Source organism: Oxyura jamaicensis, chromosome 27 (genome assembly GCF_011077185.1).
Source record: "Oxyura jamaicensis isolate SHBP4307 breed ruddy duck chromosome 27, BPBGC_Ojam_1.0, whole genome shotgun sequence".
Classification (NCBI taxonomy): domain Eukaryota; kingdom Metazoa; phylum Chordata; class Aves; order Anseriformes; family Anatidae; genus Oxyura; species Oxyura jamaicensis.
In genome coordinates, this window is record NC_048919.1 from 4,076,164 (window position 1) to 4,091,639 (window position 15,476).

General features: G+C 55.7%; 1 protein-coding gene across 5 annotated transcripts in view; it reads left to right on the plus strand.

Moving 5' to 3' along the window:
• Nucleotides 1-15,476, plus strand: part of ZNF385C (zinc finger protein 385C) — a 75,815-nt gene that overhangs the window by 19,038 nt on the left and 41,301 nt on the right. For all 5 annotated transcript variants that reach the window (XM_035347586.1, XM_035347587.1, XM_035347588.1 and 2 more), the window contains exon 2: nucleotides 5,998-6,237. In XM_035347586.1, the coding sequence (XP_035203477.1) occupies nucleotides 5,998-6,237 (240 nt within the window). The remainder of the gene's footprint in view (nucleotides 1-5,997; nucleotides 6,238-15,476) is intronic.

The window sequence follows — 15,476 nt, forward strand, 5'->3', positions numbered from 1 at the left end:
GGGTCATGCTCTGAGCTCTAAGGGTGATTTCAAGTAGGAAAGCAGAAATGAGGTGGAGTGATTTCAGCCCTGCTGGAGTAAGTTTTTTTTTTTTTTTTTTTTTTTTTTTTTTTTCCTCCTGGCTTTTCTGCAGTTCTTGGCAAATACGAGCAGGGTCATGGCAATAGGGCTGCTGCTTGGGGTGGCAGGTTAGCTGGGTTTTGTGACAGCTGCTGGTGGTGACTTTCCTGCTAATTGTTCTATTTCTGTTGCTTTTATTCAATATTACATGCCCTCACACACGGATAAAGAAGGCAGATTCAATGTTATGAAATCACGTGCGCTCCAACAAGATTACTATTTTTCTAATTTCTTATTCTTAGCAAATTCATTCAAACTTCAGGTTAAGGCTGCCCTGGTTTGGCACTACAAGGTGGAATAGATCCGCAGCAATGTTGACGTGCCCCAGATCTGTGGTAGATGCAGTTTTGTTGGGGTTCTGGCCGCGTGTGGGGTCGGTTGTGTTCAGGCCCAGCAGAACATCCCAGCCGGGGGATGTGGTAAATGCAGGAAGGGGCCTGATGCTGCCTGCCAGGGTGGTGGGCACTTGGGAGCTGGATGGGGCCCCTGGGGATAAACCTGGGCAGGCACTTGGGTTTCATTGACGTGAATTTCTGCCCAGGCTGTGTTTTCTGCTGGAGACAGCTCGGTGAGACCAGTTCTTGACCACTCCGAGTGTCAGAATGGGGGCAAAGGACCAAACGCCCATTGAATCCATGCTCTTGTCAATATTTCAACCTGGCCTAAGTATTCAGTACCTTACCTCAACCCCTGTAGTTGCTTTTCTGCACGCACGGTCCATTCTGTGTACTAAACCCCAGCTATTTTGGAGGTTAAAGGGGGCCCCAGCACAAGGGGTGGGTGGTGCAACATCTCTGCCACGTCCCCTGGGCTCCAGCTCCTCACCTACAGGCTGGGGGTGCGTAAATGTGTCAGCACGCTGCGGGTGCCTGCTGGCACTGCCTTCGTGATTCCCCTGCTCCTGCCTGCTGGGGGAGGTGGGCTGCTCTTTACCGTGAGCTGCTCAGCAGGAGAAATCCAGCCCTGCCCACTCCTTGGTGTGTCCTGGCGTCCCGAGGTACGTGCACGTGTGCCTGCGCACGCAAAGCGACCGCCGCGTGTTAGCATGGACCCCGCTTTCCAGAGCCTGGGTGGGAATTGATGTTTTTGGATGAGTTTGGTTCCTGTTTGGGAGCATGTCCCAGCGTGGGGCTGCTTCAAAACCTGCCACTGGCTGCGCAGATCAGCCGACGGTGTCCCCAGAGAGGGACAACTGAGGTTGCAACCCCCAGCTGAGGGTGCAAGGACGAGAGATTTTCCTGGGAGGAATCAATGTCAGCAGCCGGCACACCGGGGTGCAGAGGATGAGGGATGTGACACTGCCTGCTCCTGCCGTTCATTTCCATACATTTCACCCATCATTAAATCCCAAATCAGTACATCAGGGGTTGGCTACATCTGGGGTTGGCTTGCTCTGAGGGGTGGTGGCAGCTCGCTGGGAGTGGGGTCATGGAGCAGGGCGATTTAACCCCTGGCTGTCACATGCAGGTAGATCAAGGCATTGGGAACTGACTTGTAAATCAGGCTTAGTGGTAGGTGAATGCCCAGAGCTGAGATTGGGGTGAGAGAAGTGCCCTGCACGTCTCTAACCCTGGATTATTTTGCTGGGTGAGGAGGAGGTGAGCCCTCCAAGCTGCCCCAGTCCCTGGGGGCCCTCATCAACGCTTTCTGCTCAGAGCCCTAGGTGAGCCTGGAAATGCTTAAAACCCTTCTGCTCCTTGGTGGCTGGGTTATCCCTGCTGTGTGCATCCGAAGGACAGGGCAAAGCCAGCCCCGAGGTGTTCAGCTGTGGGTTCCCAAGGGGCCGAAATGAATTCGGGTTGTGGCATCAGGGCAACTGGCGCCAGGGATGCAGCGTCCCTGGAGCGGCACCACCCTGATGCAAATGCAGCCGGGCTCGCTCTTGGGTGGTGAAATCGTCGGTGGTGGGACCGTGAGCTGTGTGGGGCTGAACTGGGTGGTCAGTGGCTGCAAAACGTCTGAATTGCAGGTCTGAGCCAGGCACAGCTTTGCTCGGTCACTTCCCTTCCACCCGCACCGATTCCCTTTGGAAGGGAGGCAAGTCCTGCGCTGCCTATAAAGCAGGGACTTATTTCGGGTATTTAGCGCGTGGGTTTTAAATCCTACCCAACGTTTGTCACCGCTTTACGGCCTTTTGCAGCCCATGTTTATGGTGTTATTAAAGAAGAGGGAGAGACCCGGGGTTATGGACTATGATACAGGAGCATAAAACTGACCTTAAGATAAAAAACCGGCTGTGAGGAGTTGTCTGCTGGGGCTGGAGGGATGAGGTGGGATCGCTGTGACTCACGGGAGGTGGGGGGACTGTTGTCCCCAGATCAATATATTTGCTCGGACCGCAAGCAATAATAAAGCTGAAAATAATAAAATAAAAAAAATAGGGGGGAAAACTTCATAGACCTGGGATAATGGGGAGCTTCAAGCTCAGATGGTGGCTGGCTGTGCACGGGATGCTCAGGGTTTGGAGGAACGGGGGTTTGGTGTGGCTGGGGGCTCGCCGTGCCCCCCAGGAGTGCAGAACCAGCCTGGAAACGTCTCATGGGGGGAGGAGAAGCCCTTTGAGGCAGCACCCGCTGCCGCGGTGACACCCAAGCCGCTCTGACCTTCTTTTATTTCAGGGAGATTTGGACATCTGTCAGGGAGCGTTTCGCACCCGTCAGGAGCCCCTCTCCCTGCGCGGAGGCTCCGAGCACCGGGCAGTGAAATGCAGGCAGGAGGAGGCATCCCAGCCTCCGGAGACCTTGGTGATGCTGGTGGCCGCGGGGTCGTTCTGCTCCCCGTTGGCAGTTTAGAGGGGGGCGAGGGGCAGCTTGGTCCCTGGGGAGCCCTGCCTCCATCAGGAGCCCCCCCCCCCCAAAAAAAAAAAAAAAGATGAGGCCGCTCGTGGTCCTCCACGGAGAGGCTGGAAGCGCTGCCCCAGCAGCCCTGTAGGGTTAGGGTGGTGGATCTGGGGCGTGGGGACCCTGGGTTGGGCTCAGAGCCCCTCTGGGGTTGAGGCAGGGTGGCTCAATTGTCACCGTGCCTCAGTTTCCCTCCTATGAAAGCGACCCCTTCTCACGCGGGGGCACCACGGGAACACAAACCCAGGCAGGAAGGCGGCAGCGGGAGGGTTGGGGTGGCCGTGGAGGGGGGGGGGGGTTATCAGCACCTCGGCCCCACGTTGGGGCTCAGCAGGGGGGTGCTGGGTGCCTCCAGAGCGTCCGCGGCGCTGTGCTGACAAGGAGAAATCCCCCCAGAGGAGCTGTCTGTCACGGGGACTGGCTCCTCTGCACACACACACACGGGGCTGGCATGCCCCGGATGGCCAAATTTCAGGTCCTGACACCTGAGAAGCAGAAGAGGCCCCGAAGGCCCAGGAGAAATTAAGTGAATGAGACGGGCACGCAGGCAATTAGGGCAGGGCTTTTAAATACTGCAACGGGAGCCGGCCCGGGGAGCCTCGGTCTAATCAGAGCAGCAGCAGCTCCTTTTTATAAGATGGGGGGGTGGGGTGGGGATTTTGGGGATACTTTGTCCGTATAATGTTCCAATTTTAGCTGTGCATCCCTGGGTGTGATTGCATTATAAATACCCGGGGAGGGCAATGTGCCAAGAGCACCCAAGGACCTGCCGTTGCCCCCGGGTGTCCCGCTGTGTCCCCAGGGCCCTGTTTCACGTTCCTGGTGCTGATCATCTCTTGGGCTGCTCTGCTGGTGGAGTTTTCTGGTAAGGGGGGGGGGGCCCCCCCGCCCAGTGTCCCCATGGGGGTTCCCTGCCCCTCCAGGTGCTATCGATGGCTGTGGGTTTTGGGGAGCATCTGTAAATGAGTTTATATTTATTTTTGTAATAAACATCAGGTTGTTTTTAATGTTATTCCTGTCTTCCTGAGCCTTTCAGGGCCAGACCATGTTGTTTTTTTTTTTTTTTTTTTTTTTTTTTTTTTTTCTTCACTCATCTCAAAAGCAGGGGGTGTACATCATCTTTCCTTTTCATTGCAAGGTGAAGTTGGAGCTTCAGGAAAAATCCCGAGGGCTTGAGAGAAAATCCAGAATTCACAGGTCCCAAGCAGCCGCACAGGGACCTCAGGCACCCAGATTCTTCTGCCAAGAACTAGATTTACGTACTTTGAATGTAAAGCTCCTTTTACGCTCTGCTTAGCATATTTTTAGCTGGTGAAGCAGGAGTTTAAGGAATTACTGGTGACATTTTTTTTGGCTAATCGTGGCATAATTTAGGTGGATCAGGACTTCGGGTGGCGGCTGACCCGTGCTGCTGCTGCCCCGAGCACAGCTGGAGCACGCTGCCAGGGTCCTGGTCCAGCTTTGCAGCCAAAGCCTTGTCCGAGAAGCTCACCCGAGGTGACCCGAGCTCCTGCAGCAGGGCTGTGGGGTTTGGGCTCAGTTCCAGGCTGTGCCCACGGAGGACGGGCGGCAGGATGGGGGGGGTGCAGCCACGCACCCGTGGGAGGGACGGTGAACAGCTCTCCCTCCATCCCTGCAGCTCCTCAGCAGCTCCTAGCCCCTCTGCGTGCTGCCTCTCTCCCTTTGCTCTTTTTTTAATCGTTTCTGACCATATCAGAGGTGGAAAAAAAAGGCAGAGCGGCTGCGCCATCGTGGGGCTGCTGGCAGGAGCTGCATTGCCCAGACCGCCCGGCTCAGCTCCGGGTCCGTATCCCGGGGTTTTTTCACCCAGCGTCGGGGTTTGGTTGCTTGAATTGCTCTCGTCTGGTCTGAATGCAGCGAAATCTGCTTGGTGCATGCGGCTTCCTCCACGGGCGGGTGGCTGTGCCAGGTGGCCGTGCCAAAATGGTGTGCTCTGCATGAGAGGGGACTTTAGGGCCACCGGGGCTCTCTGCTGAGCTCCAAGGAGCTGCTTGGCAGGAAGGCAGGGATGCTCCTTGGAGCGCTGAAATCCCAGTGGGACATCCTGGGGAAGAAAAAGCAAAAAAATGGGAAGCTTTAAGCCACTGGGAGGAAGCTTCCCAGGCTGGTGCCACACCAAGCCACGATGGTGGCAGTTGCATGGACCGAAGCCTCTGCTCCTCACCTCTAATCCCCGAGGGGTGCACAGGTCACCTGCTGAGTGTGTCCCATGGGTGCCAGGCACGTTGCTGCACGATGAGACCTTGGGGTCCGTCTCATGGACCCTGAGCACCCCTGGCCCCACTCGTGGCACCCTGGGGTGGCTTGGTGCTGGCGCAACGTGCCCGTCTATGCTTGTAAGGGGCAGCTGCCCGTTCCGAGGTGGTAACAGGATCGCAGGGCTCGGGTGACCTTTGCGCCTCCTCCAGGCTCCGTGCTGGGTGTCCCAGTGGTTCCTGCTCCAGGGTCATTCCCCTGGAGCAACAGGGGGCCATGGGGACTGTCCCCAGCTGACCCCTGGGGCTATGGGCAGCTCTTCCCTGCGTGCAGCTGGGGCTTGAGCTGCTGATGCTAATCCACCCCCATGTGCCAGGGACAGGCACCTGCTTCATGTGGGTGAGAAAATGCTCGAGGGGACAGTGCCTGTGGCTGAAACGGGCTGTGGGACACCAGCACATGGCTCCCTCCGGCTGCATTTCTTGCCTGCATTGTGTTGGTTTCATCCCAGCTCTGCCTAGGGATAACCTACAATGCTATTTGGGAGCAAAAAAGAAAGGTCTTAGCTGGCTTGAGGAGCTTCTGCTGGTGCTAGAAATGCAGAAGTCGTCCCTGCCCCAAAACTAGCCTCCTAGGAACGCTGCTCCTTGCCATCTTGCCTAATGCAATTCCTTGTAGAGATGCAAACACTTCTTCCAGCCCAGGATCCAGGCAGCCTGGGCACCACGCAGGAGTGGGACCTGCACTGGGTTTCCCCACCTCACCTGGCCCCTCTTCTGGTCCGTCTGTCCTGACGGCGGCTCTGTCCTTCCTCCCGCAGGCATGAAGCGACCCCTGAGCCCATCCCACAGCCCTGAGAACGGTTTGCGGCTGGTGGAGCCGGCCAGCGGCCAGCCCGAGCAGCGCCTGAAGCGGGAGAAGAAGCAGCAGTCGTTCACGCTCTGCGAGGTCTGCAACATCCAGCTCAACTCGGCTGCGCAGGCGCAGATCCACTACAACGGCAAGTCCCACCAGAAGCGCCTCAAGCAGCTCAACAAGGGGAAGATGCCGGCGGCCCAAGGTAGGAGCTCGGGTCGGCGTTGCCCAAAGGATGCCCTTGCTCTGGGACGGCTGCTCCCGTGGGTTTGGAGTGCCAGATCCGTGGGATGTTCCTGGGGGATGTTCGGGAACGCGGCCTTGGGGCCTCAGTGGCTGTCACTTGCTGGTGTCCCTGAGCTCTGAGGGCTTCCTGGGTCTGCTGTCACCGCCGGTCCTCGAGCGGTTTTGTGGCATTTGGGTCTGAGAACCCACGGCTGTGCTGGAGGGATGGACAGACGGACGGACAGGCGTGGGTCCTCTCCATGTGCTGGCTGCTGGTGCCCTGTGTCATCAGGAGCACCTTTCTGGGTTTCCTAGGATGATTTTTGTGTGCGGTTGGTGGCTTCTGGATTCCTGGTGGCTTCCCAGTGTGTTGGTGATGTGATGGCCTCCGCGGGGCACCTGGCTTCCAGGTGCCACCTTGTCCCTGCAGCCCCCTGCCATGCACTTCTCCTCTAACTGTGCCAGGTTTGGCTGCTCAAAAAGCTGCTCAGATTTTGGTGCTGAGGGTTAAGCGTGGATTTCTCAAAAGCTCTGATGTGACGTGATGTCCACAGCAAATGGTCCTGTTCTGGTTTCAGGCAGCGGATCGCTGGTGCAGCCCCAGGAAAGGCTGCGTGGGGATGGCTCCAACGTGTGTGCACAGGGGAGCTCACTGGCACGAGTCCCCCCCCAGTTTCTATCTTTGGGTGGTGGGGCTCCTGTTGGTCACCTAGTTAATATAAACTCATGACTGGCAGGAGAAGACTCCAATGTCTTCCCTGCAGACAGGCAGACACTGAGTGGGTGCTGAGCAACTTTGAGGTGCAGAGCTGCATGTTACGAGCTGTCAGCCTGCAGCCCTGGGGGAAGGAGCACCTCTTCTGGTGGCTGGACAAGTCTTCTCTTAAAGAAAAAACAAAATGATCCCCATCACACTGAACCCAACTAGCTAAGCCTCTGTTTTCCTGCCTGCTTTTTTCCCGCATACTTTTTGATGACCATTTCCTTAAAGCTGTTTGAATTTATTTCCCTAGGGCAAAGAACGGACTCGCAAAAAGGGACTGGTGACACTGCTGGGGCAGCCGAGGGGCTGCATGGTTGCGGCACGGGGACATGGGCAGGTGCTGTGCCACCAGGTTCAGCGCATCTTGAGTGCAGGATGGGAGCTCGTGCAAGGATAAGGGCTCGTTCGCCCTCTGTGCCATCTGTTGGCGTTTACCTGACCTGGTCTCGCTGCAGCTGATTGCTGCAGGTTGTTTTTCTCCTGCATAAAAGCAGCAAAACATGCCAATAAATATCACCCTGTGGTGAGGACTGTTGGAATCTGAGGGTTTGCATGTATTAAACAAACCAAAGGAAGCTGTCCTTGAGGCCAGACAAAGCTGGGGCTGGTCCAGCGGTGCCAAGAGCCTGGGGCAGGGCTGGTGCATCCCAGGGCTCCCATCGATGTTTGGGGACAGGCAGCACAGCGGCTCCCCCACGGCACAGCCCACTCAGGTGACTGTCCTCCTTTCCTTACACACTAATTACAGGTCAGATTAACGAGCTGGGGTCTCTTCGGTAGCTAATTGGTGCCTTTACGTGGAGTGAGGGTGTGCAAGTGTGGCAGGAGGTTGAGGGAATGGGGAAAGGGCTCCTGTAAAATCGTGTCCCAGGGCTGAACCTTGCACCCTGAGCCTCTGCTGTGGTTCTGCTGCTTGCGTGGGTTTATCTCTCAACATCCCTCAAGGAGCTGCTGTTCCGAAAAGCAGTAAGCACTTGCGAGGCCAGCCCTATTTCCCTGCCAGGAAGCGGTTGTTTAATAACACTCAAGGTGTTGGCAAATAAACATGCAATGCTTTTGCAAACACAAACCTGCAAACAGCGGGTTCCAGGGTAAAAGTTGTTGCTGGCAGCTGGGGCAGGAGGATGCTCGGCCCTGGAAAACCATGGGGGGGTCCAAGGGGTCCCGGCTGTGGGGCTCTGTTCTGGGCAGACCCCAAGGGAACAGCCTGTAGAAATACTTGCTCCTGCTCTTGCTAAAGACCACGCAGGGCAGAGCCATAAATTCCTAGCGTGGCAGCTGTCATCTGTATGCCAAACCCTGCACTCCCCGGTGGTAGTTTTGTTTGAGCAAGGCCCGGGATATGCAAAGGAGCTGCTCTGTTTATCATCGTTCACTGACAGACGGAAATATGGCCTGCTATTTTAATGGGAACAAGGCTCATAAATTCCAGCCTGCAGCTTCCAGATTCTCCCCCCGCCCGGACCTGATTGTGGCCTTGATGGGTGGCTGCCCGTTGATGCTGTTCCCACCGAGCCAAAGAATCTCAGCGTGTGCTCTTCGTGGGTCTGCATCGTCCCTGACCTCCGGCATAGCCTTGGCCTTGGCTCCAGCAGCAGTCGCAGCCCTCTGGGGCTTTGCCGTGCTGTTAGCATCGCGTGCGCTTCCTTTTGGCATTCGAGGTGAAGTCTGCTGCTTGCTCATGCAGGGGAGGTGCAGACGGCTTCTGCTCCTCGCGCCGGGCTTTGCCGCGGTGCAGCCTGCTCATCCCAAGCTGACCTTCTCCCCCACGCTGTTGTTTAAAAATGTCACTTCCAGCTTTGTCACCGGCAACCTTTCCTGGCCTTCTGAAGCATGAGCCCACGAGGGAACGTGGCTGCGAATGACAAACTGGGGCTGGGACCTGGCTGTTGCGATGCCTGAGTCCCCCCTGTCACTCACCGGCACCGTGGCTGCTTGGTGCCACCCAGTCCCAGGTCGTCCGCACTGGGAAAGGGACCTATCCCCCAAAACACCCCCCCAAAACTGCTCTTTTTCTGCCTTGCACCACTGAGGACCAGTGCTGGAAACCCCCCTCTCTGCATGCGCTTCACCAGGCTGTATCGAGGGCTCAGAGCGTGTTTGCAGCCGGTGGTTTTCTGGGGTTAAACCCTGTGCTGGGGGGGTTCCATGCCCCTGCATTGGGGGGGGTCCTACCCAGGTCCATTGCCCTCCTTGGAGCCCTCCAGCAGTGCCTCTGGGTGACAGCAGACGTTGTCCCGTCCTGGCACTGAGCTGCTGCCCGAGGAGAGGGCAGGCTGCCGGTGTCAGAGCTGGAGCAGCTCCGGGAGGAGAAGGGGTGGTCGTTAAAGGCTTTGGATTAAATGATATAATTGAGTTAGACAAAGGCAGACTATTCCTCTGGGCTGGAATCTCCGTCTCACGCTGACATGTGCAGCTACATCAAAGGCGGCTCTTACAGATGCTGAGATCTTCCCCGCTCCCCCTCTGGCTTCTGTGATCAGTGATTTCTGTAAAGGCTGTAATCGCTCACAGCTCAGGGAGCAAAGCTGGGGAGGAGCTTAGCTGGCAAACAGATGCAATAATCAGTATCATTACAATTTATTAGCTCTGTGCTAGGAAGGCCCCCAACTTAAAACAAATTATTGTTCATTAGGCGTTTTCTTGCAAAGCAAATCGCGTTCTGTTGTCTCGTGTTGAATGGCTGCGCAGGCAGCAATTAGATACTGGGTGCCCACAGATGAAGGGTGTTTTCGTGTTGCAGATGCCAGTTCACATCCAACTGGGTCAAGAGTGATTTAATTACTGCCTGGGATTTTTGAGGGTGTCCAAGTTAGCTCGGCTTGCTCGTACGGTTCTTGTGCTCCCCCAAATGGGAGCCAGAGCCCATCGCTCTGGGTGTCGTACATGCAAAACATGCATTTCTCCACCCAAATGGCTGCAACCAGCCTCCAATCTGCCTTTGTGGCAGTGCTGGGCTGCTCTCCCGAGCCCCAGCACCGAGGCTGGGTGGGCAGGGTTAGGCCAAAACACTGGGAGCTGGCTGTGCCCCAGTGCCAATCCATGTCACGAGCTCTTCCCCTGCTCCACGTGCCCGAAGCAGGGGCTGCCCAGTGCCTTCCCCACCTGGAGCTTGCTTTAAGGCTCCCTTGGGTGCCTTTTCCCCCCATCTTCAGCAGTGCAGCACTGAGAGAGCTTCCTTACGAAGCAAAAGGATTCAGGTTTCCCCAGTTAGCTGCTGCCACGTCTGTCCGTGCGCGTTTGCAGAGCAGGAAGGTTGGAGATGCGCAGGGAAATCGCTGTGACAGCCGCGGCATCGCCCTGGCTCTGCAGCAGAGGGGAAAGCTGTCGGGATGCGGGGGGGACATGGAGACTGTGGCAGGGTTGGGGTCATCTTGAGGGGGCAGATTATGTTGCACAATGTGGTGCTAGGAGATCCCTGGATTTTAGAAGGCACATGGGGGCTCAGCGCGCTGCCCATGTGCTGGCGAGAAGCCTGCTCCTGCAAAAGGCTCCGTGGAGACCCAGGGCTGCGGGTCACGGCACACGAGGAATGGTTTATCCAGCCCAGAGCCATACTGGCACAACGTCACACTGCAGGAAAAAAAAAACCTAGGAGGGGTCAGGGGGGTGCTGTGCCTTTGAGCAAAGGGTGGCGTGTCTGCTTGTCACTTAAGTTTTTTCTAGTGTGAAGCAAGCTGGGCTGTGCCAGCAAATGAAGGGTCCCTGCAGCTTTTGCACTGAATGAATAGGACGGGTTTATAGCCCTGCTTTTTGCAAGACTGGGAAAATCCTGTCGGTAGACGGGTCCTGAAAACCATCCTGAACTCCATCTGGAAAAGCAGTCCCCTGGCATGGCAAGCAGCGCGAGGGGGGAGCTCTGGGGTCTGACCTTGAGCAGGCAGGCTGCTGCTGCTGCCATCCTGCTCTGGCACCCAAAATCTCCAAAGGTCAGCTGCAGGGAGCATTTCCTCCCCGCCTTCTCCCTGCTATCGGATCTCTTCAGCTGTTAATTACCAAGAAAATGGGTGCCAACCTAGTGTGTCTTTTTTTTATTTTGTTATGCGTAGAATCCCCTAATTGCCTTTATTAAACAGGGCGATGCTCTGTGCCGCTTTGCCTGCAATACAATCTAACGCATTGATTTAAACAATGCACAAACGTGCAGGATTAGAGCCTAACTGGGGAGCGAAGCCTTGAAGCTTTGCTTCATTTGCTGCTCAGGCTGCATTTTTAAGAGTTATAAGATGAGCTGACCAGACCTTGGGCATGGTGCTGGTGGTGCCGGGTGATGTGGGATGAAGATCCAGCTCCCGGAGTCATGTACCCATGCGGGCAAGGGCATGGCATTTCTCAGGAACCCTTTGGAGACTGGGGTTTGGGTATAAAGGGATGAGGACTGATGGCAGCAAGAAGTTTTCGCCTTTGTGCTTGCACCGTTGCTCTGTTCCCCAGCAGCACCACATGCGAGGGCAGCAGCAGGGGACAGGCTTTGTGGGGAGGTACCCAGCTTCCCTGGCCAGGTTGTTTTCATTTTTGCTGGGCGAATCCACCTGCGGTTGGCAGCTGCACCAGGGATGCTGCGGAGGGTACAAGCAGCCTCTCCGTCTTTCTCCCGAATTCCTGCGGGTCGTTTTGCTGCTTTCCCGCTTTGGGGACGTTTCGGAGAAATTTGGCAGGGAAAACAAAGGGTACAGCTGGCCCCTGAGACACACTCGCTCGCCTGGCACGGCCGAGTGGGCCTGTGATTATAACGTCAGCTGACGGGATTAGCTACAGATAGCAGGGCGAAAGGAACAGTCGGGAGCCTGCCGGAGCGTCGGGGAAAGGCGAGCGCTCCCCGTGGATGTTCCTCCTCCAGCTCAGCTCAAGCTCGCTGCACCACCTCTGCAGTGCTGCTGGTGGGAGGGCTCTCCTGCTTTTGCCCCAAGCCTCTTCGTATCGATATTTATTTAATCACCTTCCAAACTTTTTTCCCCCTGGGTGCTTTGGAGGATTCTCAGCAGTGGTGCTGGGTGGCGCCCAGGCCGGGCTCTGCTCGCAGCAGCGTGGCTGGGGGCCGCTTTCTGTGCTCCTGCCCTCCAACCACAGGCTTTAATCGGGCTTCTCCTTCCTGCTCCCTAAATAACAACCCCTGTTAGCCGTGTGAACAGCCGTATTCACTCCTGGGAACGCTTGCAATTTCCACATGGGCAGTGGGACCCATTCCCCGTCCCCAGAAGGAGCAGTGCAGGGCGCTGGGAGCTTCATGCAGGGCATCAGCATCCCCCGAACATCGCAGCAGCAGCCCTGGGTGCCCACCCTGTGCCTTAGAGGGTCTTTAATATTCAGCTCTGACAGCTGCTATGTCTGCCGGCGTGCCCGATCGATGGTTTCGTGGCGAAACAGTAGCAGGGTTCATGGTTTAAGCTTCTGTATATTCAGTGAAGGGCAAACATACAGAGCCCTGCTCAGCTGGCCTCGGCTGCTCCCTTCAGCTGCGTGCAAAGATGACTAAAAATAGCTTTTCAGATCAGATTGGAATAACCTGGGATCTCTGGGGGGGGAAATCACACACTGTTTTTGCATCTTGGAGACGTTTGCTGGGATCAAAGGTCACCTGAAGATGCGAGGTGGTGTAGCTGTGCATTTTCCTTTTGTCTACTTGCTTTCTGATTTCTGCCCTCCCGCTGGGGCTGTTCCGTGGGATTCTTGGTGACACCAAACCCTGCTCGGGTCCGGGGCTGCGCAAGGGGCTGGTGAGGGCACGGAGGTGCTGCTGGAGCTTGGAGGATGAGCTCTGTCCCGTTCCACGGTCTCGTTATCAGAAAAAAAACCATTTCACATGGGGGCAGCTCCCTGTTGTACTGGGGTAGGGGGCAAATACTGGGGTCCTACAAGTCCTCTGGGGACATGTCTGCTCTAGGAAAGGTGGAACAGGGCTGCAACAGGAGGCCCTACAGGTCCAAGCCGTCCTTTTAGCGTGGCTAGCCTTGTGCTGGCTATCGAGGGAAAACCATACCCGTAAGTCCTTGGAAAATACCCCATTAGCTCTCACCCCCCTCTAAAGAGCCCTACTCTTCAGCTTATTGGGGATTAATAACTGCCTCATAATTAATCTCTGGTTTTATTGAGTCAAACTTTGAATACAAAATAAATTGATTAGCTGTTAACTTTTGCTGGAATGATTTTCTAGATGCAGTGCTTGCCACGTCGGGGCATGCCCCTCGCTCTGTGCGCTCGTTTCCGATCAGAGGCTGCACGGATTTATTTTTTATCCAAATGACATATTTTTTTTCTAAAGAAAAAGCTTCTTAAAATTTAAACTCTCGGCCAAAAAAGAAAAATGATGCAGAGAAGCTACCAGGCTCTGCTTATGCAAGCGCAGCCACGAGCAGGGGCTGTCGCGTGGTGCGGGGAGGAGGTCGGAGACCCCCCAGCAGCGGGGGCATGAGGGGGGCCGGGGGGGCTGCTCCAACTGCCCCCGAGGGAGCCTTTTGCCTTAAAAAGAGACCAAAGCGTCCGAATGCATGCGTGACTTGGGGATGAGTCGCAACCCCGAAGATGATAAACTAAGATAAAGGCTCGAGGATTACATTAAGATGCATTCTCCATGACTCACAGCCCGAATTCCTACCTGACGTAAATATTTAGGCGAGCTCTCCTCGCTGGGGGCTGCTGGGTCAGCGTGGGAGGGCCGGCAGCCTGCCGTGCGACGTGGGTGAGTGACCGGGGGGCACAGCGAGGCCTTTGGGATGCTGAGGGAGGCAGCAGCACTCCTGCCTGCACGGGGCTCCAGTGGGATGAGCCGGCAGCAGAGGTTTAGCGGTGCTGGGTGTAGAGGATGCCACTGGCACTGCTGATTTTTTTTTTTTTTTTTTTTTTCCCCCCTGAAATTCAGGAGGAAATTGCCTTGCGTTATTTTTAAGAGCCGGTTGCCCTTAATCTTGGATTTTGCTGTAATTTGCTTCCATTTGGTTCGCTATTGAATTGTGACCATGGCGTTTTATGGCCCCTTAGCTCAGGGATGTGTCACGCGTGGTCTTAATTAGAAGTGGATTAAGAGCGGTGGGGAGCAGGCGGTCACGGAGCACTTCAGCTCCCCGTGCAGCATCAGCTCGGCAGATTTGGGGGAGAGGGAAGCCAGGGATTTATTTGATGTGGGGAAAATGGTAACTGCACAGCAAAGCGCGAGCGCATCGCAGCCAGCATGAGGGTCCCAAGAGATGCACGAGTCCCAGAGGGCAGCGGCAGGGGGGCGATGCGGTCCCAGGGGTCCCTTGTCTGGGGTCCCAGGGAACAGAGCTGGGAGCTTGGCACTACCCATCCCGAGCTTCTCTGTGCCCTGTCTCAACGTGTGTGCGCATGTGTGGGTCGGGCTCCAGAAGAAAAGAGTGGAGAAAGCACACATCAAAAATAATAATAATAAAACCTAAAAATAGGGAGGGGGGCGATAGGTAGGATGGAGCTGGATCAGTGCGAGCGGAGATTTGTGGGTAGTGTAAAGCTGTCAGGGTGATTTAGGGCTGGCTGGTTAAACTGTTTTATGTTCCCAGACAGTAAGTCGTAAGCAATATAAAATTTTCTATGAAGAGATGATCTCCCCTCGTCACGCTGGATGTCATCTTTCCCAGGGTGATCTCTCCTTCCTCTAACAGGCCGGTATCGCAGTGTGTTTATGCAGGGGGAAGAAGAAAAAACAGATTCTGGCAAATTGAAGAAATCGTGACAGCTGAGCCCCCGAGGGGCTTCTGTGTCCCCGCAGTGGGGACCTGGCCCCGGTCACTGCACTTCAGCTGGCAAGGGCTGCAAGGTCAGGCACTGGTGCTGCAGTCAGGGATGGAGGCTCAGAGGATGCTCCGATTTTGCTAAGAAAGGATCATTTTAAAGCACTTTCCTTAAGCTTTATGATCAGTCATTAAGGACCAAGTGTTTTGGAGCTGTCGTCGACTTGATCATCGCTGATTGAAGCAGCCGCGGTGGTGATGGTGACCACTGTTAGCTCTGTTGCTTGGAGCCACGAGCATGTCTTAATTAAAGCTGACGGCCCCCGTGATAATTGTGGTGCCTGTGCATGGCTGGGGTGGCTGTCGGAGTGGCCGTGCCCAGCTCTGAGCATCGGCACGCGAGAACTGCACGGTGCTCACCCTATGGGCCCTTCACCGACCTCGTCTCAGTGCCTCGGCGGCAATTAGTGTTAGAGCAGGGCTTCTGCTTAATTGGGCTGGCTGCATTTGCACCTGCAATTAGGTTTCCTTCCCTCCTGCTGCCCCAGGTTGTTACTGGTCCTTGTAAACTCCTGCACTGTCTGGCTCTCACTGCCCTTTTTCTACAGCCGTAGATTTACGAAGAACGGTTTTGTTTCCTTCATCGCTGCCATGTCACCAGTAGCAGCATCGCGAGGTCCTGGGATGTGGCTGAGGACCTGAAAAAGGGGGGATTAGGATGGATGTGGTCGTTCAACACTGCTCATGGCTGTGGGAAGTCCGAGGTTTTTC